The sequence below is a fragment of the Solea senegalensis genome, linkage group LG8 (genome assembly GCF_019176455.1).
Source record: "Solea senegalensis isolate Sse05_10M linkage group LG8, IFAPA_SoseM_1, whole genome shotgun sequence".
Taxonomy (NCBI): Eukaryota; Metazoa; Chordata; class Actinopteri; order Pleuronectiformes; family Soleidae; genus Solea; species Solea senegalensis.
Genome location: NC_058028.1, coordinates 26,375,323 through 26,402,851, shown reverse-complemented (window position 1 = coordinate 26,402,851; position 27,529 = coordinate 26,375,323). Strand labels below are relative to the sequence as shown.

The 27,529-nt window shown below is 41.5% G+C and overlaps 2 protein-coding genes across 2 annotated transcripts; both read left to right on the top strand.

Moving 5' to 3' along the window:
* Positions 1–1,183: 1,183 nt before the first annotated feature.
* LOC122773750 (extracellular calcium-sensing receptor-like) lies at positions 1,184–7,971 on the top strand. Its single transcript, XM_044032654.1, has 9 exons — positions 1,184–1,466; positions 1,644–1,938; positions 2,032–2,118; positions 2,439–2,708; positions 3,289–3,495; positions 3,566–3,841; positions 5,578–5,805; positions 5,885–6,008; positions 6,087–7,971. Exons 1-9 carry the CDS (start codon positions 1,234–1,236, stop codon positions 6,995–6,997), a joined length of 2,631 nt encoding a protein of 876 aa, XP_043888589.1. The 5' UTR covers positions 1,184–1,233; the 3' UTR covers positions 6,998–7,971.
* A 7,393-nt stretch (positions 7,972–15,364) lies between these two features.
* LOC122773751 (extracellular calcium-sensing receptor-like) lies at positions 15,365–21,915 on the top strand. Its single transcript, XM_044032655.1, has 9 exons — positions 15,365–15,620; positions 15,863–16,157; positions 16,259–16,345; positions 16,576–16,845; positions 16,958–17,164; positions 17,247–17,522; positions 19,869–20,096; positions 20,173–20,296; positions 20,375–21,915. The coding sequence occupies exons 1-9, from the start codon at positions 15,388–15,390 to the stop codon at positions 21,283–21,285; spliced, it is 2,631 nt and encodes an 876-aa protein (XP_043888590.1). The 5' UTR covers positions 15,365–15,387; the 3' UTR covers positions 21,286–21,915.
* Positions 21,916–27,529: the final 5,614 nt, after the last annotated feature.

Sequence of the window (27,529 nt, the reverse complement as noted above, 5' to 3'; positions counted from 1 at the left end):
TAAATCTTTTGTCCCAAAAATCTATTGCAAAGCACAGTTTGTCATTGAAGTGAAAAAAAATAATAAAAACAACAATAACAATTGATATGATTCAGAAGGTTTGTTATCGATTGGGGTTGCATATGCTTTGTAACATTTTTTGCCACAATCAGATCAGGCTACAGAAAATTGTAGAATGTAGAGATTAACAAAAATATGTTTCTGAATTTCCTTTTACTGGGCCATATAATACTACCCTCCAGCAGAGGGCAGATTTCCTTTGTCTTTGTGTGTGTGTAAAACAGACAGATGGGGTGACAGTAACAACTGTCCTTGGTTTGAGTCCTGAGGCTTGATACGTATTTTGTATCAGTTATTTTTGATGGCTTAAACAAGTGCATATGGTAACATCGACAGCACATTATGCAAATTTACAGCTTTTCATTTTTTTTTGTTTTTTTTTTAACCCGTCCTGCCCAGTACCTAGGACATGTAATATGGTTGACTGCATGCCTTGTGGAGTTGGATAGATTTGCTGTGCGCAGGGTGAGTCTGTGATACTCTGCGGTATTTTTATTTTTATTTATTTGTTTTATGATTATGTGCAGCCGGACCGGACAGGGGGACAGGGAGTGGACAGACAAGGGGAGATCCCCCTCGTCCAGCGATGCCCCCCGGCCACCACAGCCACCCCCACCCAGACCACCAGCCCCAACACGGCCGAGGGATGAGCAGGAGTCGGGCGCCTTGGAGAGTACTCACCACCACCCCCCGCCCCAGTACACCAGGGAATGATTCGGTGGTGTGTGCATGTGTGTGTGATGTGTGATATGGGGTATGTTGGTATATAGTGTGCAGTTAAAATGGAGGGGGAAGATGTGGCACAGCTTTTCAGTTTAAATTCATAGTGAATTGGTCAAAGCAGCGAGTTCTCCATGTCTCACTTCATCTTACTAGCACAATAGTTTGTGCAAAACCTTTTGTACAAAGAAAAGTAAGGGTTTTTACTGTAAGTTCTGTCTACAGCTGGACACACAGAATGCAGAAGTCCACTTTTATCAAAGCTGTAGAAAAATACTAATGTCTCAGATGACTTACAAATAAGTCTCAGATGAGATCAGTTATAGGCCCTGCCCCTACAGCTTCTTTCTCTGCCCTGGTGGGAGGTGTGCAAAAATAAACACTGCAAATATATAAAATGTGGCAACATTGTGATGAGCCTGAACTTAGACAGGGACAAATCAGAGCAAAGTCATGAGGGCATTTTTAGACACTAGCCTCGTCTTCCTAATGTTGTATTTCAGCTTCTCCTCTGCTGTGTCTTCCTCTCTTTATTCCTCCTCTTGTCAGTTACAGGGACAGTTTCATTTAAATGGGATGCACAAAACAGGAAATGTGATACTCGGTGGGATTTTTAAAGTTCATTTCTTTTCTGCTGATCCTGACCTGTCTTTTATCTCAGAGCCACATCAACCTGACTGCTATAGGTGAGTGTGTGAGAGGGAAAAGAACAAAGCTGATGAAAAACAAGTCTATTTTTGATTATGAATTGTGTGAATTTGTCCTTTTTATTTAATTCTGCTTCAGTTGCTATTTATCAGATTTTAATGTTTTTGCAGAATCTGCATGTATGATGTATTTTAACACTTATGTTATATTGTTAGTTTTGATGTTATAGGATTCAGACATGCTCAGACCATGGCCTTTGCTATTGATGAAATCAACAGAAACTCCAACCTGCTGCCTAATGTGACTCTGGGATACAGTCTGTATGATAACTGCATCCAACTAGGAATTTCATTTCGTGCAGCACTGACCTTAGTCAGTGGTCAAGAAGAGCAAGTTACATTAGAGGAGAACTGTATAGGAACTCCGCCAGTCCTAGGGATTGTGGGTGATTCTTCTTCTACACGTACAATTGCAATATCCACAGTCTTGGGTTTGTACAGAGTGCCTCTGGTAAGTTTAAAATTAAAATTTAAAATTTGGCAGGACTGAGTAATCAATCCTGTGATGAAAATGTTCATTTGTTCTTTTTGGTTTTCTTTGCAGGTAAGTTATTTTGCCACATGTTCCTGCCTAAGTGACCGACAAAAGTTTCCATCTTTCTTTAGGACGATCCCAAGTGATGATTTTCAGGTGAAAATGTGTCTGTAAATTGAAAATGCATAAAATGAATCATGTACAAGAATATTAGTGTATAATGGAATGAAATATATCCAATATTTTGTGTGTCATGGCAGAAGTCTCTATTTCATTCTTCACCAGCAGCAGAGTAAAAACTTCCACAACAGTCACCAGTCATGTTATGTGTCTCATTTACAGAGTTGTGTGGTGTCAGATATACAACACTTAAAGACAGTGATTAAACATGAGTCTTTGATGAACTTGTTTAACAGGATTTCTAGTAAAGATGATTCCAGCCTGTTCACTAATCCCTCTGTTCTGTGTCCACATAGGTGAATGCTATGATTCAGATTCTAAAAGGCTTTGGTTGGACTTGGGCAGGTCTGCTCATTAGTGATGATGATTATGGATTCCATGCTGCCCGATCCTTTCACTCTGATCTGGGTCCAGCTGGTGGAGGTTGTCTGGCTTACACAGAGATTTTGCCCTGGGGTGATGACCCTGCTGAACTAAGGAGAATAGTGGATGTGATGAGGAAATCTACAGCTCGGGTGGTGATTGTGTTTGCACATGAGAGTCACATGATTAACCTCATGGAAGAGGTAGGTGTTGTTACATGATTTAATATAACTTGCATACAGCTGCATTCACTGTAAAATTGTTATTTTTGCAAAACCATATTGGTTTGTATCCAATATAATATTTTACAGTTACACTCTTCATCAGGACAAATTACACTTAACTCATGATGATTACTGTATGACACATATGCAGTAAATATTGTGCTTTTTTTTCCAAAATGCAGAGTTACAGCTTTTGGTTTATTTTTCTGGATTTTTTCAAGTTTCTGTGTAACACAGCTGCTAGTCTAGTGGTTGAATTGGCCCCAAAGATAAATAACAACGTACTGCATAAATGTATGTGTGAATGGGTGAACATGACAGTGTCATGCAACGTAAAGACCATTGAAATCATTTACTGTACTACACAGATCATAATGATAATGTAGAACTGGCAACATCTTTGAGATAATACCAGTATGTGTCTAGTCTAACTAGATTCAGTAGTTTAGCTGTATTTGTTAAGGTTCAGGTTTGTCTATGACATGAATTGTGGAAACAGGATGATATTTTAATGGTATAAAAGTATGAATGTAAATACTTGATATAATGCAATGTACAGGTGGTGAGGCAGAATGTGACAGGTCTGCAGTGGATGGCCAGTGAAGCCTGGTCATCAGCAGCTGTGCTCCAGACTCCTCAACTCATGCCGTACCTGGGTGGAACACTGGGCATTGCCATCCGTCGAGGAGAATTGTGGGGGCTCAGGGACTTCTTGTTACAAATACGTCCTGAACTACATCACAACAAAATAGATGGAAATAATATGGTGAGAATTTAAATGTTTAATCTGATTTAAATGAAATAGTGTCATTGTAAAAAACAACAATTGTTTTCAGGTGAATCAGTTTTGGGAACACACATTTCAGTGTAGATTTGCACCACCTCCAGCAGGTTGGGTGGAGGCTGGAGGAGAATTATGCACTGGACAGGAAGTTATAGAGAATGTGGAGAATGAGTTCCTGGATGTTTCAGACCTCAGACCAGAGTATAATGTGTATAAGGCTGTGTATGCTCTGGCGTATGCGCTTGATGACATGCTGCAGTGTGAGCCAGGGAGAGGACCTTTCAGCAACAACACCTGTGCTCATTTACAAAGACTGGAGCCATGGCAGGTGAGATATCAGTTTACACTCAGCTATTCATTTCATTTAATCCACTGCATTTCTTTTAGAGTTGAACAAAGTGTGTATTCATAATTGAGATTATGATAATTTTAATAATTATTGTCTACATTAATGGACAATGTATAATTTAGTGTATTGTATTAGAATTAAAAATATTTAATAGAATAGAATTATAGATGAGAGGATAGTTAATTTACAGATGGGTAATAGAGAAATGTCATATTAGGTCAGAGGAAACAGTATAATTTGGGTAATGTGACAACACTTACAGCAGCTCAGTAAAGGTTTTACCTCAAGATAAATTCATAGTCAATTTTAATGTACATATAATTGGGAGAATACCAAACCAGCTAGGGATGGAATTGTATCATATAAATCACAAGAATAATTTGACTGTGGCAAACTTCCATTACAAGGATAATCAGAGAAAATATTTAATTTGAGTGACTTCAAAATGCTGTCTAGCTTTCTATTTAAATGGCACAATGAGCAGTCATCATCTTTCCAGTCATTATTGTCACTCATTTATCTGCTCAAAACTCCTCCCACAAAACACTGTGAGTTCTGTTTTTGTAAGTTTCTAACATGTTTATTTCACATATTCTGATTCTTTATGTGACATGTTTTTCAAAATGTAAAAAAAAATTTGTAACCAAGTGCACACACATTTTCTCAAAGCTCATTGATACAAAGAAAACTAATGTTCCAGAAATATCACACTACCATTACTAGCCATTGCTTAAAAGAATAAAAAAGAATCTATATAATCTTACAAAAATATGTTATGAACAAAATAAAAATATTTGGTTTACAATTCTAAAAGGAAAAAAAGGGGGTGGGGTAAGTGATTTAATTGTTGTGAGTCATTGAAATAGTTTAAAGCAGATTTTTACATTTATCGTATGAATACTGTGAATCACAACTCTTTTGGTCAGGATAATCTCAAAATGTCCTTTCGTGGGGCGGCGTTAGCTCACTTGGTAGCCGTCCCATGTTGAGTTTATAGTCCTCACTGCAGGCGACCCCGGTTCGAATCCCGCATCGGACGGTCCTTTCCTGCATGTCGTTCCCCCTCTCTGCCTTCCCATTTCCTGTCTCTCTGCACTAAACTATCAATTAAAGGTATTTAAAGCCTAAAAAATATACTTAAAAAAAAAGAAAAGTAATTTCATGTCATCCCAGATTTAAACCTAGCATTGTAGGTTTGTTGTATACCTACGGCACAGCACATGTGCTCCTGTCACAGATCAGCTGCTCAAGCTGAGATGTCAGATGTGTGTCTACACTGTAGTCAATGTGATTTTCATGCATGGTGTTATATTAAATCATGTAACAACACCTACCTCTTCCATGAGAAACATGCAGTTGCTTTAAAAGTTTTTAAATATATAATCAATTCAAAAACAAAAGAATATTTATTAATATAAGGGTTTTTTTGTAATGTAACTGTTTTTTTTGTCTGATCTTTTTTCTAATTAAAATTGAAAATCATTTATGGTCTTATCTTTATTTGTATATGAAGTTCACGCGCCTAATCCTCCAAGAATATCTCTGTCACTCAGTTGTAAAAACCGCCCTCCGCGTAGAAGAAGAGCACGCAGCGACATGCACCTGTTACCCATTGTGCCTATGGGGCTCAGCACTGCCCCCTATCAGTGCGGCAAAGTACTTTCTACTAATGACTTTTTTAAAATAGTTTTTCTTCTTAATTTTGATTTCCAAAGCTTATGTATTACATGGAAAAGGTCAACTTCACCACAACATTTGGTGATCAGGTGTCATTTGATGAAAATGGTGATGCCTTACCTGTATATGACATTATGAACTGGGTGTGGCTCCCTGATGGAAGAACTAAAGTTCAGATAGTGGGTGAGGTTAAGAGGTCAGCCTTCAAGGGTGAAGAACTCACACTGGATGAACACAAAATCTTCTGGAACTTTGAATCCAAACAGGTAATTGATTTTTTGACACCTTGTATGTGGACAAATCCTTACAGATCAGTCTACCAGACACTGATATTTCTCCACACAGCCTCCTCGGTCAGTGTGCAGTGAGAGTTGTCCTCCAGGTACCCGCATGGCCAGAAAGAAGGGGGAACCTGAGTGTTGTTTTGACTGTGTCCCTTGTTCTGAGGGAAAGATCAGCAATACAACTGGTGAGTGTAAAGTTTTAAACACCACAGTTTAGAGATGTTGTATAAACATGTATCTCATCACTTTCCCTCTTTTCTCAGACTCTATGGAGTGCACCAGCTGTCCAGAAGATTTCTGGTCCAGCCCCCAGCGTGACCACTGTGTTCCTAAGAAAACAGAGTTCCTCTCCTACCATGAGCCTCTGGGTATCTGCTTGACAACCACCTCACTGTTGGGCACATTTATCTGTGTTGTTGTTCTAGGCATCTTCATCCATCATCACAGCACACCTATAGTTCGTGCCAACAATTCAGAACTCAGTTTCCAGCTCTTGCTGTCACTTAAATTGTGTTTCCTCTGCTCGTTGCTCTTCATTGGACGACCCAGATTATGGACTTGCCAACTAAGACATGCAGCATTTGGCATCAGCTTTGTGCTTTGTGTCTCATGTATCCTGGTGAAAACCATGGTTGTTCTGGCTGTGTTCAGGGCCTCCAAACCAGGAGGTGAGTCCAGTCTGAAGTGGTTTGGTGCTGTGCAGCAGAGAGGGACAGTTCTGGTTCTGACTTCTGTTCAAGCAGCGATCTGCACTGTCTGGCTTGTCTCTGCTTCACCAGTGCCTCATAAAAACACCCAGTATCACAGTGACAAGATAGTTTATGAGTGTGCAGTTGGGTCCACAGTTGGTTTTGCAGTTTTACTTGGTTATATTGGTTTACTGGCTGTCCTCAGTTGTTTGTTAGCTTTTCTAGCAAGGAATCTTCCAGACAGTTTCAATGAGGCCAAACTCATCACTTTCAGCATGCTGATCTTCTGCGCAGTGTGGGTGGCCTTTGTCCCTGCGTACATCAGCTCACCAGGCAACTATGCAGATGCAGTGGAGGTATTTGCCATTCTGGCCTCCAGCTTTGGCCTCTTGGTGGCACTGTTTGGACCCAAATGTTATATAATCTTGTTGAGACCAGAGAGAAACACAAAGAAAGCCATCATGGGTCGTGGCATTGGATCATAGAAACTGAAAGAGCCCTAATAAATACATTTCCTCTATATAGAATGAGTTAATATATACATATATCAAACTTGATTTAGTGTTTCATATTTTCCAACATGCAATTAGAGTGCAGAACATTTACTCATTTACTCCCGTATTTTACAAATGTGTTAATGTCTTTGTTACTTTTTAATAATGCAAGACAATGCCACTCCTAATGAAACTGTAAGTTACTTTCCCTCTATATAATTATATTTCACTCCAGTTTATCAGAGCCAGGCTCATGCTATTGCTCAAGTGTAAGTGTAGGTCACACTTTAACATGTAGAAGTTGTTTTATTTTTAAAACTGCTCATATGTGTCCTGCATTTTCTGGATGTGATTCTATGTAATGATTGATTGAGAAACAATTAAAGTATATAGTTAATATAGGAATGGATGACTGAGGCTACTCAAAATAATCTTATTTGGAGAAAAGTAGTCCTCTTCAGGTGGTTGAACAAAGCCAGTCCAGGATTTAACCAGTTCAATGTCCACATCTTCACGATACAAATGTTCTATAGGTGTGGTTTACAATCAGAAAATAAACAACCGTGAAAACTTAAATAATTATACAGGCTGAGCGACAATACAATGAGCTCTGAGCATATCATCTGTTATTTGATTTAATAAATTGTTACTTTTATGTGGATAAAAAGGAACGTGCTGTGTCTTTTTCACATGACTACTGTGACAGTGAGAGAGTCAGTGCACAAATGAATACCTTCAATATTGTACTATTATAGTCAATTACAGTGATTGTTTAGACTGACTTTAAAGGCATAGATTGATTGTCTTTTCCCTGTTTGCAGGGTAGTGCCCCGATCAGACCATCATACCAACTTTGTCACAAGTGTACAAAACGTCAGATAGCTTGTGGTAAAATTTAACTTGAACTATTGGAGTTTTGCCTCCTGAATTGTTTGAATTGAACTGATTGGCTAACCTTGCCTAACCAGATTAAACCTTTCTGATGGTGTATTGCTACTGCTAAGCGTGTATTAGCTGTTTCGTGTTCTAAAAGTGAAAACCTAACTTTTTCAGATTTTTGATTGGTTTTTAGATCATCGTAGATACCTGCTGAAATGTTCCCCATGCATAGTCCCAGCCCACAAAGAAAGCTGCGACTATTTATAGGCCATGGGTCAATTCTTCCTACAGGACATACTAGCTAGCCTAATCCTGAAGAAAACTCACCTGAGAAGCACTGTGATGCCATCCTCAAAGCTGAAAACACACTATCCTGGACCTACTTGGACAACTGCTTCTGGAGCCACAGCACAAGGCTCAGCTGTTAGGTGAAGAGCACCAGAACCCTAATCCAGGGTCACCAACCATTATGTAAACCCTGACACGACGGTGTCGCATGCTGAGCTCACCTGGCAAGCCGGCCCAGAACCAGAAGAATAAGGTAAGTATGCCAAGCAGCAACCAAATCTCCACCTCCCAGGTCAGGTGGGGAAGAAAAGTGACTGTGTCTTTTGTCACAGTCACATATAGTGACAAACTTTAAGTCAGTGCATGAATTCATACCTTCAATACTGTTTAATTGGGATATCCTTTGATATTATAGTCAATTACAGTGATTGTTTAGATTGACTTTAAAGCAATAGATTGATTGTCTTTCCCTTAAGTAAATAATTATTAAAATAATCCTATAATTGTTTTTTTGTTTTTACAATTAAATTATTACTGCTAACTGTTGTACCCCAACAGATGATAACATTAGGGTAACCTTACAGCACCTACTATTAAGAAATGTAGGGAGTTAACCAGTTTCCTTTACATCTGCCCAGAATACCCATATTGAGCTTATGGCCTCTTATACATACCTTGGTATCATTAATGAATGAATGAAAGCCTTTCCTTTAAACCTCACATTTACTATATCTTAGAGAAATAGCAATTGAACATGGGTTTCTTCTTTAGAAACAAATCCTGTTTCTCTTTTAATGCTAGGAAACGGCCTTGTTGCCACAGTCTTCTTCATCTTGATTATGGAGATATCATTTACATGAATGCCACTGCTCAATTTCTTCTCTTGTTGGATACCGTCTATCATGGTGCGCTAAGATTCATTACAGTGCTGTAGGCCCCTCACACACTATTGCACTCTACTCTCTTGTCAGCTAGTCATCATTGTCCATGCGCTGCCTCTGTCCCCTCTGTCTGCACAGAGCTTGGCAAAAGGGTTTTTTCCTGTCTTGCTTGATTCCCTGAGCGGATTTTAATTATCTCTTGAAAATTAGACCACATGTCTCAATGAGATAACCTGCATAAATAAAGGTTACATTTTAAAAAAAACAATGTATGTACACCAAACAAGGAGGAAGAAAAGGAAACTACTGCAGCGCAAATTAAGTTAACTTGGATGCTCTGCACTAATTAACAACAGGGGTGTTACAAAAGTGGACCATTAAGATAAGATAAGATAAGATAGTCCAGACAGTAAAGATAAAGATAATAAGTAATAAACATGCATTACCAAAAACGAAAATTACAATATACTAAGACAGGGGTTTTGAACCGGTGCCCAGCTTGAAAGAGTTCCTGTGTGTCGCCGAATGTGTGCATTGCTGACTGAAATACATCTTCTGCCTCCATTTATCTGTTCACTACAGTGTGTTGGATTCATGTTAAAGTGTATTTAAAGACATTTCAATTTGTGGAAAAAATTGCGGGGGAATATAAAAAAAATATCTAATCAAACAAAACTTTTGTGACCCCCCTGCAGTACCTGCAGACCCCCTGTTGAAGACCTCCGTACTAAGATATTAACACTTAGGCTATAAAACAGTTAAAGATAGAATGTTGAATGTAAATTATAGAAAGCAGAATGGACTTGAAATTTACAGTATAAATATGTATAGGTATATTGCACATGTAATTTACAGTATGTTGTACATGTAATTTACAGTATATTGCACATGTAATTTACAGTATATTGCACATGGAAGGGAGGAATGAGGAGCCTGGTAATGTGTGGTCTACTGGGAGCAGTGCTTGTTGTACAGTCTAACAGCTGCAGGAAGGAACGACCTATGATACCGCTCCTTCGGACATTTAGGATGTTTCAGTCTGTTACTGAAGGAGCTGCCCAGTGCTGTGACGGTGTCCTGCAGGGGGTGGGAGAGATTGTCCATCAGAGATAATGAAGAGCTTGTTAGCCATTCTCCTCTCTCCCACCACCTCCACTGGGTCAAGGGGACATCCAAGGACAGAGCTGGCTTTTTTAATCAGTCTGTCCAGCCTCTTCCTGTCCGCAGCTTTGATACTACTGCCCCAGCAGACCACTCCATAAAAAATGGCTGATGCCACTACCAAGTCATAGAAGGTCTTAAGGAGTTCTCCCTGCACCCCAAAAAACCTTAGTCTCCTCAACAGGTAGAGTCTACTCTGACCCTTCCTGTAGAGCACAGCAGCATCATCAGACCAGTCCAGTTTATTGTTTATGTGAAAACCCAGGTATTTGTAAGATGTTACCATCTCAATGTCCATGTCCTGGATGTTCACCGGTGTTGGAGGAGAGTGTCGTCTCCTGCAGAAATCCACCACCAGTTCCTTAGTTTTCCCCACGTTGATCTGGAGGCGGTTTTGCAGGGACCAGTCCACAAAGTTCTGGACAAGTTCCCTGTACTCCTTGTCATCATCATCTGTGATGCCGACAAATGCAGAGTCATCAGAGAACTTTTGGAGGTGACAGGAGGGGGAGCAGTAGGAGAAGTCTGCAGTGTACAGGGTGAAGAGGAATGGAGCCAGAACCGTTCCCTGTGGAGCCCCTGTACTGCAGACAGCCAATAGAACAGATAATAGAACCGTTCCCTGTGGAGCCCCTGTACTGCAGACAGCCATGTCGGATACACAATCCCGAGTCAACAAAAGATGGCGGCGTGTGTGGACGCAGCGGCCCCTCCACTCTCCCGAATGCAGTGTTTTGTTTGTTTAATATGTGTTTGTCCGACAGTTTGTCGTGTTCGTCTTGTCTGTATACGTCGGAATATCAGTACAGTCGACAGGCTCTGCTAGACATCTGCAAGAGCAATACTCATAAAGTTTTGGACATTGACAGAGACACACTACTGGAGCTCGGATTACTTCGCCTGCCTGCGACCGCACCAGACTCGACTCTGAAACATCGGAACGGTGTGCGAGGAAGCAGAAGAGGGGCAAACACGGAGGTATCCGGGCTCGTATCCGGGCTCGCAGCTGGTGGAGCAGTCCACCAGCTGCTGAGGGCCAGAGACAAAGCCTTCAGAGCTGGGGATGAAAATGGCCTGAGAACAATGAGAGCCAACCTGTCCCGTGGCATCAGGAAAACGAAACAGGACTATACAAAGATAAACTATATAAAGATAACCTGCCACTTCAAAGACAGCAGAGACATGTGGAGCCCGTGGCAGGGCATTCAGACCATTACGGACTACAAGCCTGCGCCACAGATCTGTGATGACAACATCTCTCTGCTCAACAACCTCAACAGCTTCTTCGCACGGTTTGAAGCTACAACCAATACAAGCTGAAACTACACCCCTCCCCCCCACGATCAGGCTCTGTGCCTGTCTGCTGTTAGTGTGAAGAGATCACTCTCCACCATCAAACCCCGCAAAGCAACAGGCCCATACAACATCCCAGGACATGTGCTGAAGGACTTTGCAGAGGAGCTTAAGGAAGTCTTCACAGAGATCTTTAACACTTCTCTGAGTCAAGCTGCTGTCCCATCACACCATCGGCCACCATCATCATCCCTGTGCCAAAGAAACCTGCTCCATCCTGCTTCAATGACTATCACCCTGTGGCACTGGGTGATCCATTACATGTCCATTACACAGCAAAAGTGGGTGTCAACAGTGAACCATCTTTTTCAATCAAAACAAGCACATATCACTTCCGGTTAGCAGCCTGATGGGATAGACGTGCACGCCAGAGCTCCCGACTTTTTTGTCTTCCTACATGGTCACTTGACCATATTTATTCTACCTTGTCCATACCATACTTATCGTATAAGGTTCGGGGGGAACCATGTCAAAGAAATCTAGGAGGGAGGAGCAAGGGCGAGAGGATTCTAGTGTCACTAGTTCGATCTCGGCATTGCTAACGGAGCAGCTAGATGCGGTACAAGCCACGGTAAATGACCACCAGCAACACATCGATAAATTGGAGCATTTTGCGAACCATGTCGGGGATGTGGAGCCTAGACTGACTGCTTTGGCCTCAGAGAATACTGAGCTAAAAGCTAAGCGAATGGATCTCGACGGGAGAGGCCATTGCAACAATATACGTATCATCGGTCTCCCTGAAAACATAGAGGGCTCTCAACCGACTGCTTTTCGATGTGTTTCGTCCTGATGTTCTGATGTCCAGGCCCACCGTACCCTAGCAGCTAAGTCAGGACCATCAGGGAGACCACGGGCCGTGCTCGTCTGCTTTCACCGATTCCAAACCAGGGAGCAAGTGGTTCGTACGGCTCGGAAAATACGGGGAAAGCTGAAATACGGTGATCAGCCCATCCACATCTTCGAGGACTACCTGCCCTCCGCTATCCTGCTAAGCTCTCCATTGTGACCAAAGATGGATCGAAAAAGTTTCTCTCCTCGGTGAAAGAAGAAACGGACTTTGTTGCAACACACCACCAGGGCACACAGTCTGCCGGTAACTGATGTTTTATTCAGCTGTTAAATCCATATGTTTCAGTCTCTACTTTTTTGCCAGTGAGGCAGTCTTTATAGTTTTATCTGTCTTCTAAGCTAATGCTAGCTCTGCTTAGTGGGTGCTTACTACCGATCGAAATTGTGTTCTGAATGGAGTTTCTTTTTGTTCTCAGGTTCTTCTGGTTACCAATTTTGTCCTGATAATCTGATATGCTGTGTTTTAAACTTGGAAAGCCTTAATAAAGTGCCTTGTCAAAATGGATTTATATAACCACTTACTTATTTTTCATTGAGCTCATGCCTATGTTCCTCTGTGCGCGCAGCTTCCTCTGCCTTTGTCGAACATGTCCTGTTGTCCAATTGTTGCTATTTCATTAAAGATATGGTGTCAGTTTAAAAAGGTTTTTGGCCTCTCGGCTCCATCTGCTCTGACCTCCATATACAGAAATTGTGCCTTTGAGCCATTTATGTCAGACTCGGCATTCTGGATCTGGCATGACAATGGCGTGAAGTCAGTTAATGATTTGTATTCAGACAAGGTATTTTCTTCTTATACACAACTTTTAACGAAGTATGACCTCCCACAACGTTATCTTTTTTGTTTTTTTCAGGTCCGTGACTATGTCAAAAAACTATTTCCCTACTTCCCCAGTCGCCCCCCAGAAACCTTAATTGACTCTCTTTTAAAGACAGATCTGACTGCTAAGGGATGCGTTTCCCTCTTATGTAGGTCTTTTTGGTCCCCAACCTCCACTTTCCTTACTGCTGTTAAAAGCGTGTGGGAGGAGAGTCTCAATATTAAAAAATAAGTAGTACCGTGCGTGGTTCTGAACGGGTTCGAGCCGACCCGCGCGAGTCGCCGTGTGCCATGCCTCCTCGCGTGCCACGCGCTCTCACCCGTTCATTCACCGCGCACGGTACTAGTTATTTTCAGTACTAGTAATTTTCAGCGGCGTCCCCACGCATGTCGTTACAAATTTCGGGCGGATCGGGCAACGTATGGCAAAGTTATAGGGCACTTCCTGTTTAAAATGGCAGACTTCCTGTTCGGTCAAATGCGTGTCCGTAAACATGTTCAGGAAAGTTCCCTTCAAGTTTTGTGCAGATCGGACAATCTTAGAGTTCACTTCCTGTTTCAGACATTCCACTTCCTGTTGGGAGGTCATCTTTCGCAGACATGCTCAGGACAGGTCCCTGGTGTCACATATAAGGTTTTGTGCAATTCGGACAACGTATGGCAAAGTTAGAGGGCACTTCCTGTTTAAAATGGCCAACTTCCTGTTCAGTCAATGGCGTCTCCGTAAACATATTCAGGGAAGGTCCCGTAACTCACATATAAGGTTTCGTGCAAATCGGACAACGTACGACAAAGTTAGAGGGCACTTCCTGTTTAAAATGGCCGACTTCCTGTTCGTCTCCGTAAACATGTTCAGGGAAGGTCCCGTAACTCACATATCTAGTTTTGTGTCAATCGGACAATGTAAGACTTTACTTTCTGTTTCGGGCGTTCCACTTCCTGTAGGGAGGTGACCTTTTACGGACATGTTCAGGAAGGGTCTGGGGTCCCACACTAAGTTTCAAGTGGATACAACAATCCCTGTTGGAGCAGCATCAAAAACTATAAATGTAATTCTGTCAGCTGTCACCAGGGGGCACTGTTTTCGAAATTGAATATTTTCATATGAACGTCTTCAGTTCATATGAAAATGACTATCATCAATCCTAGCAAGTTTGGTTCAGATCGAACCAGGATTGGCGAAGTTGTAGCAGTTTGATTTTTTGTCCCAAAAATCCGACTTTGCGTCGTTGCCATGGCAACACCGTTAAATGATTTGTCGTCATATTGATCACGCATCATCTACCATGTGTTTTGACTGTTGTCACTAATTTTGAGTGCGGTACGATTATCTGTGTAAAAGTTATTCCCAAAATCATAAAAAAACTTTTTTTTGGTGTATTTTCTTTCACCACAAGAAGGCGCTGTTTTCAAACTTCACCATTTTTTCATAGACCTCTTCAGCCATGGCCCATCATCAATCATAGCAAGTTTGGTTTGGATCGGACCTTCCATCGCAAAGTTATAAGAGTTTTGTTTTTCTGATGCGAAACATCAGAATCATCACAAACTTTGCCGCCCCCTATCTCGTGCGCCGTGTTGCTAGAATTATAATAGGTCCTCGCACACTGTGTGATTCTTGCAACCTTGTTGCTCGAACCCTAATGGTGGGTGGTGGGTGGTTAGGGATGCGACATTCAGATGTGATGATTTATGCTCATAATGTTTTTGTTTTTTTATTAGTAGCACTGTACATTACACTGTCTGTCAAATGATTCAAAATGCTCTACAAATAAAGTTGGAAAAAAAAAACAAGCACAGTTGGGACATGCGGTCCTTGCAGGGTCTGGGGTGGATGATGGCACTTGTCAGGTGAACCATAGTGAATTCACACTTTGCAGTTAAGTTTCAGTTAAACAGTCACAACTGGTTACAGTTACAGAAAGTTTGCAGTAATAGGGAAGAAATTAGTCGAATTTGCGTTATTGTTGGGTATGACATATTGTGAATTCCTGGGAGGACTGTCAGGTGAGATTAATTGTTGATCCTGCACCTAGAGCTTCACTTCCTCCTGCACTGATGGGTGGTGATACAAGATTAATCCACATGGGGCCTACTACAAATCAAGATGACCACACTCAGAAAAGGAGAAGAACCCAAGGAAAGTCATGAGGGCGTTGTTAGACACCAGTCTTACCTTCCTAATGCTGTATTTCTGCTTCTCCTCTGCTGTGTCCTCCTCTCTTTATTCCTCCTCTTGTCATGCACAGGGACCGTTTTATTTAAATGGGATGCACAAAACAGGAGATGTGATTCTAGGTGGGATTTTTAAAGTTCACTTCTTTTCTGCTGATCCTGACCTGTCTTTTATCTCAGAGCCACAACAGCCTGACTGCTATAGGTAAGTGTGTAAGGGGGAAAAGAACAAAGCTGATGAAAAACAAGTTTTGATCATGAAATATGTGGAATGGTCCTTTTTATTCAGGTTAATTTATATTGTACTTTTCATCTTTTTTTTCATCTTTTTCATCAATTTTTATTTAACTCTGCTTCAGTTTCTGCTATTTATCAGACTTCAATGTTTTTGCAGAATCTGCATGTGTTACTATGGGATGTAGTTTAACACTTATGTCATATTGTTAGCTTTGATATTAGAGGATTCAAGCTGGCTCAGACCATGGCCTTTGCTATTGATGAGATCAACAGAAACTCCAACCTGCTGCCTAATGTGACACTGGGATACAGTCTGTATGATAACTGCCTTCAACTAGGAATTGGATTTCGTGCAGCACTGACCTTAGTCAGTGGTCAAGAAGAGCAAGTTATATTGGAGGAGAACTGTGTAGGAACTCCTCCAGTCCTAGGGATTGTGGGAGATTCTTCTTCTACACGTACTATTGCAATATCCACAGTCTTAGGTTTATACAGAGTGCCTCTGGTAAGTTTTTAAGTTGTTCAACTTCATTGTTATTGTGATTTAATTTAAAATTTGGCAAAGTTGTCAAGACTGAGTAATCAATCTTTTTGGTTTCTTTGCAGGTAAGTTATTTTGCCACATGTTCCTGCCTGAGTGACCGACAAAACTTTCCATCTTTCTTTAGGACGATCCCGAGTGATGATTTTCAGGTGAAAATGTATCTGTGAATTAAAAATGCATAAAATTAATCATGTACATGAGTGTATAATGGAATGAACTATGACCAATATTTTATGTATCACCAGTCATGTTATGTGTCAGATATACAACACTTAAAGACAATGATTAAACATGAGTCTTTGATGAATCTGTTCAACAGAATTTCTAGTAAAGATGATTCCAACCTGTGCACTAATCCCTCTGCTCTGTGTCCACATAGGTGAATGCTATGATTCAGATTCTAAAACACTTTGGTTGGACTTGGGCAGGTCTAATTATCAGTGATGATGATTATGGAGTCCACGCTGCCCGATCCTTTCACTCTGATCTGGGTCCAGCTGGTGGAGGTTGTCTGGCATACACAGAGATTTTGCCCTGGGGTGATGACCCTGCTGAACTAAGCAGAATAGTGGATGTAATGAGGAAATCTACAGCTCGAGTGGTGATTGTGTTTGCACATAAGAGTCACATGATTAACCTCATGGAAGAGGTAGGTGTTGTTACATGATTTAATATTAATTGCATAGAGCTGCTTTGACTGTAAAACAAATATGAAAAATAAGCAGTATGAATTTATATACTTGTTATAATGTAATGTACAGGTGGTGAGGCAAAATGTGACAGGTCTGCAGTGGATGGCCAGTGAAGCCTGGACATCAGCTGCTGTGCTTCAAACTCCTCACCTCATGCCGTACCTGGGAGGAACACTGGGCATCGCCATCCGTCGAGGAGAAATGCCAGGGTTCAGGGACTTCCTGCTACAAATACGTCCTGACCGACATCACAACAATAGAACTGGAAATAATGTGGTAAGAATTTAAATGTTCAATCTGATTAAAAAAAAGAAATTAAATAGTGTCAGTGTAAAAAAACAACAATAATTGTTTTCAGGTGAATCAGTTTTGGGAACACACATTTCAGTGTAGATTTGCACCACCTCCAGCAGGTTGGGTGGAAGCTGGAGGAGAATTATGCACTGGACAGGAAGTTATAGAGAATGTGGAGAATGAGTTCCTGGATGTTTCAGACCTCAGACCAGAGTATAATGTGTATAAGGCTGTGTATGCTCTGGCGTATGCTCTTGATGACATGCTGCAGTGTCAGCCAGGGAGAGGACCTTTCAGCAACAACACCTGTGCTCATTTACAAAGACTGGAGCCATGGCAGGTGAGATATCAGTTTACACTCAAGTCTTTTACTTTGACTTAATCCACTGTGTTTCTTTTAGAGTTGAGCAAAGTGTGTATTATTAATTGATTATGAGATTATGATAATTTCAATACAATTTAATAATTTTCTACACTTATGGAGAATAGATAATTGAGTGTATTGTATTCGAATGAAATATAAATAATATTTAACAGAATAGAATTATAGATGTTCCTCTTTGAACCGCCACCTTATCATGGAGGAGGAGTTTGAGTGCCCTAATGATCCAAGGAGCTATGTTGTCTGGGTCATTTTGCCCCTGGTAGGGTGTCCCTTGGCAACTTGGTCCTGGGTGAAGGGCCAGACAAAGAGCAGATAAGAAGACCCAACATGAACAGGACATCTGAGAGCCAGTGTACCTGGCTCAGAGGGCTACCGGGGTCCCACCCTGAAGCCAGGCCTGTGGTTGGAGCCCGAAACACCCTTGTTGTTACATGGGCTCATCCCCCTGCGGATCCACCAACTACAGGAGGAACATGAAGGGTCCTGTGTATTGTGGATCGGGTAGCAGACCAAGGCGGGAGCCTTGGCGGTCCAATGCTCAATTACAACTGGCAATCAGAACGTGGAACGTCACCTCTCTGGCAGGAAAGGAGCTAGAGCTTGTGAAAGACGTTGTGAAAGACCGACTAGATATAGTCAGCCTCAATTTGACTCATAGCATTGGCTCTGGAACCCAAGTCCTTGAGAGGGGTTTGACTCTCTTCTTTGCAGGAGTTGTGGTGGTACTGGAGAGGAGGGTCTGGTTAGTGGATGAACTCCGGATTGCGGAGGAGCAGTGTGGTGTTTCTTCTGGCCAGGGAAGCGTGGACCAGTTCTTTACCCTTGCTAGGGTGCTGGAGGGGGCATGGGAGTTTGTCCAACCTGTCCACATGTATTTTTTGGATCTGGGGAAGGCTTCTGAACGTGTCCATAGGGGCATCCTGCGGGGTGTGCTCTGGGAGTATACGGTGGATCGCCATTAAGGGCCATTCAGTCCCTGTGCCGAAGGAGTGCGAGTCTGCTTTGCGTAGCCGGCAGTAAGTCAGACCTGTTCCTGGTTAGGATGCCTCCTGGAAGCCTCCCCGGGGAGGTGTTTCAGGCATGTCCTTCCGGAAGGAGACCCCGGGGTAGACCCAGTACACAATGGGGATTATATCTCTCAGCTGGACTGGGAACGCCTTGGAATTCCCCCAGAGGAGCTTGTAAAAGTGGCCAGGGAGAGGGCTGTCTGGGTTTCCTTGCAAGGGCTGCTGCCCCCGCAATCCAGATAAGCATAAGACAACGAAACGGAATGGAACAAATTATAGATGAGAGGATAATTAATTTACAGATGGGTAATAGGGCAATGTATTAGGTAATATTAGAAACAGTATAATTTGGGTAATGTGACTTAAAATATATATATATATATATATATATACATATATACACACATGCTGTCTAGCTGATTTCTATTTAAGTGGCACAATGAGCAGTCATCTTTCCAGTAATTACAGTCACTCATTTATCTGCTCAAACCACTTCCCACAAAACACTGCAAGTTCTGTGTCAGGCATGTAAGTGCAGCTCATACTGTAACAGGTGGTGTTTTTATCCAATTGCATCACACACAGGCAAGCTTAGTTCTTAGATTTTATTGCAACGAAAGGCAAAACCACAGTTCAGGCTCTTGCCAGGCAACGGTGCCGTTTAGGGGCAGGCTTGGGGGAAAGTCGAGATGTGCAAAGTCCAAAACCAAGGTAAACAATCCAACCAGGCCTCCAAAACAAAGAGGTCACACAGGATAAAAAGTCAGGCATAAGAAGAGCAAAGAACAATCTGGCAGAGAGTTAATGAACTGTAGAAGTGTATATACTGGCGCTTGATGAGTGGGAGAGTAGTGGTACACAGGTGAGCTGAGTTGGCTGATGAGGTGAGCGTGGCTATCAGACAGGGAGGTGTGAGTGGAAAAGAACTGGAAGGTGAGGCATGAAGCAGAACTGTGACACATACTGTATGTCACAGTAGTGTGAATGGTTTGACCAATTTGTGTGATAAGAAAGAATAAATCAGTACTGCAACCGCCCAAATGACAATGGCTAATATTGTCCATCTTGTATCTCAGAGCAGGAGAAGCAGATATATTTCAAAAATGATCAGTAATTAGCTCTATTTGTTGCTTTACCTTTTGCAAAACTGTTGATGCTGATTTATACCACCCACCTGTGGGAGAACCCTGAAAATTATTATTCAATAATATTGCTTTAGAAGGAAATGCTTTCTTTGAAATGTTAATGACTTTTTTAAAATATGTTTTCTTCTTTTTAATTTTAATTTCCAAAGCTTATGTATTACATGGAAAAAGTCAACTTCACCACAACATTTGGTGATCAAGTGTCGTTTGATGAAAATGGTGATGCCTCACCTGTATATGACATTATGAACTGGGTGTGGCTCCCTGATGGAAGAACTAAAGTTCAGATTGTTGGTGAGGTTAAGAGGTCAGCCTTCAAGGGTGAAGAACTCACACTGGATGAAGACAAAATCGCCTGGAACTTTGAATCCAAACAGGTAATTGATTTCCTGACACCTACATGGACAAGTCCTTACAGATGAGTCTACCAAACACTGATATTTCTGCACACAGCCTCCTCGGTCAGTGTGCAGTGAGAGTTGTCCTCCAGGTACCCGCATGGCCAGAAAGAAGGGGGAATCTGAGTGTTGTTTTGACTGTGTCCCTTGTTCTGAAGGAAAGATCAGCAATACAACTGGTGAGTGTAACGTTTTAAACACCACAGTTCAGAGATGTTGTATAAACATGTTTCTTATCACTTTCTCTCTTTTCTCAGACTCGATGGAGTGCACCAGCTGTCCAGAAGATTTCTGGTCCAGCCCCCAGCGTGACCACTGTGTTCCTAAGAAAACAGAGTTCCTTTCCTACCATGAGCCTCTGGGTATCTGCTTGACAACCACCTCACTGTTGGGTACATTTATCTGTGTTGTTGTTCTGGGCATCTTCATCCATCATCACAGCACACCTATAGTTCGTGCCAACAATTCAGAACTCAGTTTCCAGCTCTTGGTGTCACTTAAGTTCTGTTTCCTCTGCTCGTTGCTCTTCATTGGACGGCCCAGATTATGGACTTGCCAACTAAGACATGCAGCATTTGGCATCAGCTTTGTGCTTTGTGTCTCATGTATTCTGGTGAAAACCATGGTGGTTCTGGCTGTGTTCAGGGCCTCCAAACCAGGAGGTGAGTCCAGTCTGAAGTGGTTTGGTGCTGTGCAGCAGAGAGGGACAGTTCTGGTTCTGACTTCTGTTCAAGCAGCAATCTGCACTGCCTGGCTTGTCTCTGCTTCACCAGTGCCTAATAAAAACACCCAGTATCACAGTGACAAGATAGTTTATGAGTGTGCAGTTGGGTCCACAGTTGGTTTTGCAGTTTTACTTGGTTATATTGGTTTACTGGCTGTCCTCAGTTGTTTGTTAGCTTTCCTTGCAAGGAATCTTCCAGACAGTTTCAATGAGGCCAAACTCATCACTTTCAGCATGTTGATCTTCTGTGCAGTGTGGGTGGCCTTTGTCCCTGCTTATATCAGCTCACCTGGCAAATATGCAGATGCAGTGGAGGTATTTGCCATCCTGGCCTCCAGTTTTGGCATCTTGGTGGCACTGTTTGGACCCAAATGTTATATAATCCTGTTGAGACCAGAGAGAAACACAAAGAAAGCCATCATGGGTCGAGGCATTGGGTCATAAAAACTGCAAGGAACAGAATGTGTCAATTCTAGCTACCTTCTACATACAAAATACTGGTAGAACAATACTTCTATCAAGAAAGAGGGTTTATGTTAAATGAATGTTTTTTATCTAATATATTCATGATCACTAAAAAATTACCCTTTTTCAGTAACTATAAAAATTACAGGACACTTTTCTTCAAATTCCTTAAAGTCTATGAGTAAACGTCAGCTCCCTAATTTGTTAACACTGCAGATATTGACAACAGAATGTCAGCTGTTGCACTATTGGCTACTCTACTTTACAATCGTTATGGCAACAAATTAGAAGATTAGAATTAGCATTGGAGTGTCTTTTTTATCACAGTTAACAGTGCACACAGTGAGAGCTACACAACAGGAAGTCAAAACACATGTCACCAAGCAATCAAATACACCAAACAGACAACAATAGGTAACATCACAGTGAGTAAAAAACATAATAACAAAGAAAGCAGTTTAAAAAAACATTCAAACTCACCGTTGTTTTTAAGTACAATCTGTCAGCCTTTGTCAATGTTGAACTGTGACTCAGGAGCGAGTCTGCATGCAAAATGTGCATGTGTAACGTGCAGGAATTTCCCGTGCACCTCCTCTCCTAAAAAAAATAAATAAATACAGCACAATCAACAATCAAAATCTGTTCTCTTTTATTGATATCTTTGCTCTCATAAACCATTAGGGTGAAATGTTCTGCTTCTCTGATTCCTGCACTCATTTAATTTCTGACCATGCCAGCCATCATTTCAAAAAACTTGTTTTGAATGCGTTTGTGTGTGTATTTATCATTTCTGGGATTGTCCTTGAGTTTCTTTTATAGGTCTGGTCAAATTAGACAATACATTTAGCAGCGCCAACAAAGTTCACTTATTTTCTGACCTTATATTCCCGGTGTCCTCACTGAGCAATACCTCGGGACAAAATCACAGCCCCCATTTACTCTGTTCTCCTGCACGATTTTTGAAAGACCTGCGTCTATCCTAATGGGCAGCCCATGGCCAAGAGAAAAGGAATTGGGCTGGTAACTGGAAAGTCACTGGTTCAATCCGGGGATGGGCCAAGGGCTGAGGTGCCACTGAGCAAGGCTCCCAATCCCCCATTGATCAAAGGTAAGTGCTGCCCACTGCTCAAGCGTTCACTACTGGTGTGAAATAAGGATTGGTTAAATGCATAGGTCAAATTTGCATTTTTTCAGTTCTTACAGTATATCCATTAGAAAAGGCTGGCTATGAATTGAACCTGTGCCCACCACCCAAAATTGTCTGCATGCAAAGCAGAAAGTTGCGCCCAACTCCGAATATTCAATATTCAAGCCAAATATAAGTGACGAACCACGTAGCATTTAACATCTAAGTGCTAGTAACAGAAAAAGAATAGAGAAGGTAAAAGAAAAATGACACACAGAGCAATAAGCTGTGTATATCCCACCAGATGCTAATGCTAGCATAGCCTTAGGCTACCTACATAGTGCCATCAGCAAACAAGAAAACACCAACCCCAAAGCAGATTTCAAACATGCAGAATTAAAATCAGTTTCCCCAAGCTTGAACAACACATCAAATGCACAAGTAGGGGAGGAAATACATCAGACAAGGCCTACTCAAATACAAAGAAGGGGTTTAGAGCTACACCACTACCACACTTAGGCCAGTCCGATCACCTATCCATTCACTTAGCACTAGCATACACAGGAGAAAAGCTCAGCCAACCACCAGGACAATTAAAACTTGGCCTGAAGGAGCTTCCTCGCAGCTGTGGGACTGCTTTGAAAGGACAAACAGACATTTTTGGAAACCAGGACTTGGGGGAGTACACATCCACTGTAATCGGTTACATCCAGAACTGTGTGACAACTTCACATCAACAAACTCATCCGGGTGTACCCAAACCAGAAGCCGTGGATGACAAAAGAGTTCCAAACTCTCCTCAAGGACTGCAGCATCGCCTTCAGGTCTAGCGACAGAGCTCTGTACAGCGCCGCTAGAGCCAACCTGAAGAAAGACATCAACATACCAAAGCGGCCATCAAGAGGAAGATATAGGACCACTTTAACAACAAAGATCCACGGTGGGTGTGACAGGGCATCAAGCACATTACCAACTACAAGCCTAGCAACGGCACGGCGGCCAACGGCAACGCCTGACTGGCAGAGGAGCTAAATTGTTTCTTTCCTCACTTCAAGGTTAAACCAGAAGAGCTCGTCACCACTCTCCCACCAGCCCTTAACAACAACAACTACACTCTCAGTGTGCAGGAGAATGAGGTGAGGCGGGTGCTGAGGGCAGTGAATCCGAGGAAGGCTGCCGGCCCGGATTGCGTGACAGGAAAGTGTTCTGAAAGAATGTGCAGAACAGCTTTCCGAGGTCTTCACAAAGATCTTCAACCTGTCCCTATCCAAGTCCATAATCCCACCTTGCCTGAAGTCTACCACAATTGTCCCAAAGCCTGTCATCAGAGGCCTTAACGACAACTGCCCGGTCGCCCTCACACCAGTCATTATGAAGTGTTTCAAGATGTTTGGTCCAGCAGTACATTAAAACCAGCCTCCCGCCCTCCTTCCACTCACACCAGTTTGCCTACAGAGCAAATAGGTTCACTGAGGATGCCATCGCCACTGCTCTTCACACTGCACTGACCCACCTTGAACACCGGGGGAGCTTTGTGAGGATGCTCTTCAGTGATTTTAGCTCTGCCTTTAATACTATCATCCCCAGCAGATGTCACCAAACTCATGGATTTCGGACTATCCCAACCCATTTGCCTCTGGATTAAAGACTTTCTGTCTAATCGCCCTCAGAATGTCAGACTGGGCCCTCACCTCTCCATCCCCCATCACCCCCCCCGCGAGTGTGTTGACATACTGTATAACCACATGGTATGCTAACTGCTATGCAGCAGACAGGAGAGCCCTTCAGAGGGTTATCAACACTGCCCAAAAAAATCACTGGCTGCCCACTGACCTCCCTGAAGGACATCTTCAGCTCTCGCTGCTTGGGCAGGGCAGCCAACATCCTGAAGGACCCTTCCCACCCTGGGCACAACCTGTTCCACCTGCTGCCCTCTGGCAGACAGTACAGGTCCTTCAAAACTCGCATGAACAGACTCAGAGGCAGCTTCTACCCCACAGCTATTTGTGAACTGAATAATACAATAAAGTAAAAGGAAAAACTTACAACACTACTGTGCACTACCTTTTACCTCAGCTGCTTTTTTTTATCTACCTGTATATATTATCCTTATTTTTATTTGTATATTTTAACTTTATTCGTACATATATATTTTTACCCTACTTTTATATTTAAAATGTGTTGCTGTATTTGCACTATATGGATGAGGCCAGTTTCGTTGCACTATGTGCAATGATAATAAAGGGATTCTGATTCTGAGGACCACATGAGAGAGTATAAACCTAAAAAAAACCCAGCTTTTGTAGGTTTTCACATTTTATAATGAATGGTTATACGAGTATTCTGTGCTGTGGCTTTTAATTTTCTAATTTCTGCAATCAAACATCAAAATACCAAAGGAAAGCAATGATAATCCTTTCTACATAATTTTGTAGAAATCAGTGACAGTTGAGATTTATTTTGGGCCTTGCCCCTACAGCTTTACTTCCTCCTCTGCACTGATGGGTGGTGTTACAAGATTAATCAACATGGGCAGCTGCAAATCAATAAAATGTGTTGATATTGTGATTAGACTGCACTCAGAAAAGGAGATGAGCCAAAGCAAAGTCATGAGGGCATCTTTAGACACCAGCCTCCTCTTCCTAATGTTGTATTTCTGCTTCTCCTCTTCTGTGTCCTCCTCTCTTTATTCCTCCTCTTGTCAGTTAAAGGGACAGTTTCATTTAAATGGGATGCACAAAACTGGAGATGTGATTCTAGGTGGACTGTTTACAGTCAACTTCATTTCAACTGATCCTGACCTGTCTTTTACCTCAGAGCCACAAAAGTCTGACTGCTATGGGTGAGTCTGTGAGGGAAACAACAAAAAGCTGATGAAACCCAAGTCTATAAGTAGAATATATGTATGATTAATGTAAAATATAGTGTGTATATATGCCATGTTTGCCATTATATTTGAACTATTAATCTGACTGAATTAATAATATGTATTTGTGAAACAGCTTTGCACAGATAATATTGAATGTTGGCATATGAGCAGACTGTTCATAATCAAGTTCTGAGGACCGACACATCACATATCCTCTAATATTTCTACTGAATATTTTTGTCCTCTGGCAGACGCTGCAAAGTCCCAGCAGGCAATTGTTTAAAAACTCTTTTGAGCCTACATTTGTTAGACATTTAAATGAGGCTGCTTGAGACTAGGAATGTGTCATGGATTTTATGTTGTTTTTAACAATTGTTGCTCCTTTAGTGATTAAACTGTTATTGCCTTTGTTGTGTTGCTTTTATTGTATTTTAATGTTGTGTTTTCATTATTTATTGTACCACGGGGGCATTGATATATGCAGCTTCAGTCCAAGACAAATTTCCCTATGGGACAAAAAAGTATATTGAATTTTATTTATTTTAATGAATTTTAAGTGGTAAACACGTGTGTTATTTTGCTAGTTTTAATATTATAGGATTCAGACTGGCTCAGACCATGGCATTCACCATTGATGAAATCAACAGAAACTCCAACCTGCTGCCTAATGTGACGCTGGGATACAGTATGTATGATAACTGTGCCCATCTAGGAATTGGATTTCGAGGAGCACTGACCTTAGTCACTGGTCAAGAAGAGCAAGTTACATTACAGAACTGTGTAGGTACTCCTCCAGTCCTAGGGATTGTGGGTGATACTTCCTCTAGACGTTCTATTGCCATATCCACAGTCTTAGGTTTGTACAGTGTGCCTCTGGTAAGTTTAAATAAATATAATTATATAATTATATAATTACAATTTCGTTATAAACATATTTAACATGGAAAATAAATGTTTTTAGAATATTCAATCTGTGTGTTTTGCAGGTGAGTTATTTTGCCACATGTTCCTGCCTGAGTGACCGAAAAAAGTTCCCATCTTTCTTTAGGACGATCCCAAGTGATGCTTTTCAGGTGAAAATGTATCTACAAAAAGAAAAGAGTGTGTCACCAGTCATGTTATATGTTTCAATGACAGAGTTGTGTGGTGTCAGATATACATGAGTCTTTGATGAACCTGTTTAGCAGGATTTCTAGTAAAGATGATTCCAGTCTGTGCACTAATCCCTCTGCTCTGTGTCCACATAGGTGAATGCTATGATTCAGATTCTAAAACACTTTGGTTGGACTTGGGCAGGTCTGCTCATTAGTGATAGTGATTATGGATTCCACGCTGCCCGATCCTTTCACTCTGATGTGGGTCCTGCTGGTGGAGGTTGTCTGGCTTACACAGAGATTTTGCCCCGGGGTGATGACCCTGCTGAACTAAGGAGAATAGTGGATGTGATGAGGAAATCTACAGCTCGAATTGTGATTGCATTTGCAAATAGTTTCCTCATGATTAACCTCATGAAAGAGGTCAGTCCTGATGAAATATGTAGCAAAAAATTATTTAGCTTTTAAAAAAACATACGACATGCAACTAACGATTATTTTCACAATCGATTAATCTGTCGATTATTTTCTCGATGGATCGATGAATCATTTAGTACATAATATATCAGAAAACCTTAAAAAATGTTGATCGGTGTTCCTCAAGCCTGTAAATGATGATGTTCTCAAATGTCTTCTTTTGTCCACAAACCAAAATGATTAACTTTTCATGATTTCTTTGTGATCCAGAGCAAAGAAATTAAGAAAATAGTCAAATTTAAGAAGCTTAAACAATCAGAAATCTTGTTTTAATCATGAAAAAAACTTCAAATCGATTATCGATAATCAAAATAGTTGTCTGTTAAATTAGTAATCGATTAATAATCGATTACTCGATTAATCGTTTCAGCTTTAAATTTGATAAAGCTGCTATGATATTTAAGAGTAAGATTGTTTACCAAGACAAATTTAAATTTGACTGTTATTGTGGTAGTTCTCTAGGTTTGTGTGTAACATCAACTGTGGAAACTAGATTATACTTTACTGGTATCAAAGTATGAATTCATATACATGTGATAATACAATGTACAGGTGGTGAGGCAGAATGTGACAGGCCTGCAGTGGATTGCCAGTGAATCCTGGACATCAGCTGATGTGCTCCAGACTCCTCACCTCATGCCGTACCTGGGTGGAACA

What these genes read in the sequence shown, in the direction of transcription:
- LOC122773751 (XM_044032655.1), top strand. Translation starts at nt 15,388, where the DNA reads ATGAGGGCGTTGTTAGACACCAGTCTTACCTTCCTAATGCTGTATTTC. An exon ending in GTTTATACAGAGTGCCTCTG is followed by an intron (nt 16,158 to 16,258) that starts GTAAGTTTTTAA and finishes GTTTCTTTGCAG; the next exon opens with GTAAGTTATTTTGCCACATG. An exon ending in AAAGATCAGCAATACAACTG is followed by an intron (nt 20,297 to 20,374) that starts GTGAGTGTAACG and finishes CTCTTTTCTCAG; the next exon opens with ACTCGATGGAGTGCACCAGC.
- LOC122773750 (XM_044032654.1), top strand. Translation starts at nt 1,234, where the DNA reads ATGAGGGCATTTTTAGACACTAGCCTCGTCTTCCTAATGTTGTATTTC. An exon ending in TCCCAAGTGATGATTTTCAG is followed by an intron (nt 2,119 to 2,438) that starts GTGAAAATGTGT and finishes GTGTCCACATAG; the next exon opens with GTGAATGCTATGATTCAGAT. An exon ending in AAATAGATGGAAATAATATG is followed by an intron (nt 3,496 to 3,565) that starts GTGAGAATTTAA and finishes AATTGTTTTCAG; the next exon opens with GTGAATCAGTTTTGGGAACA.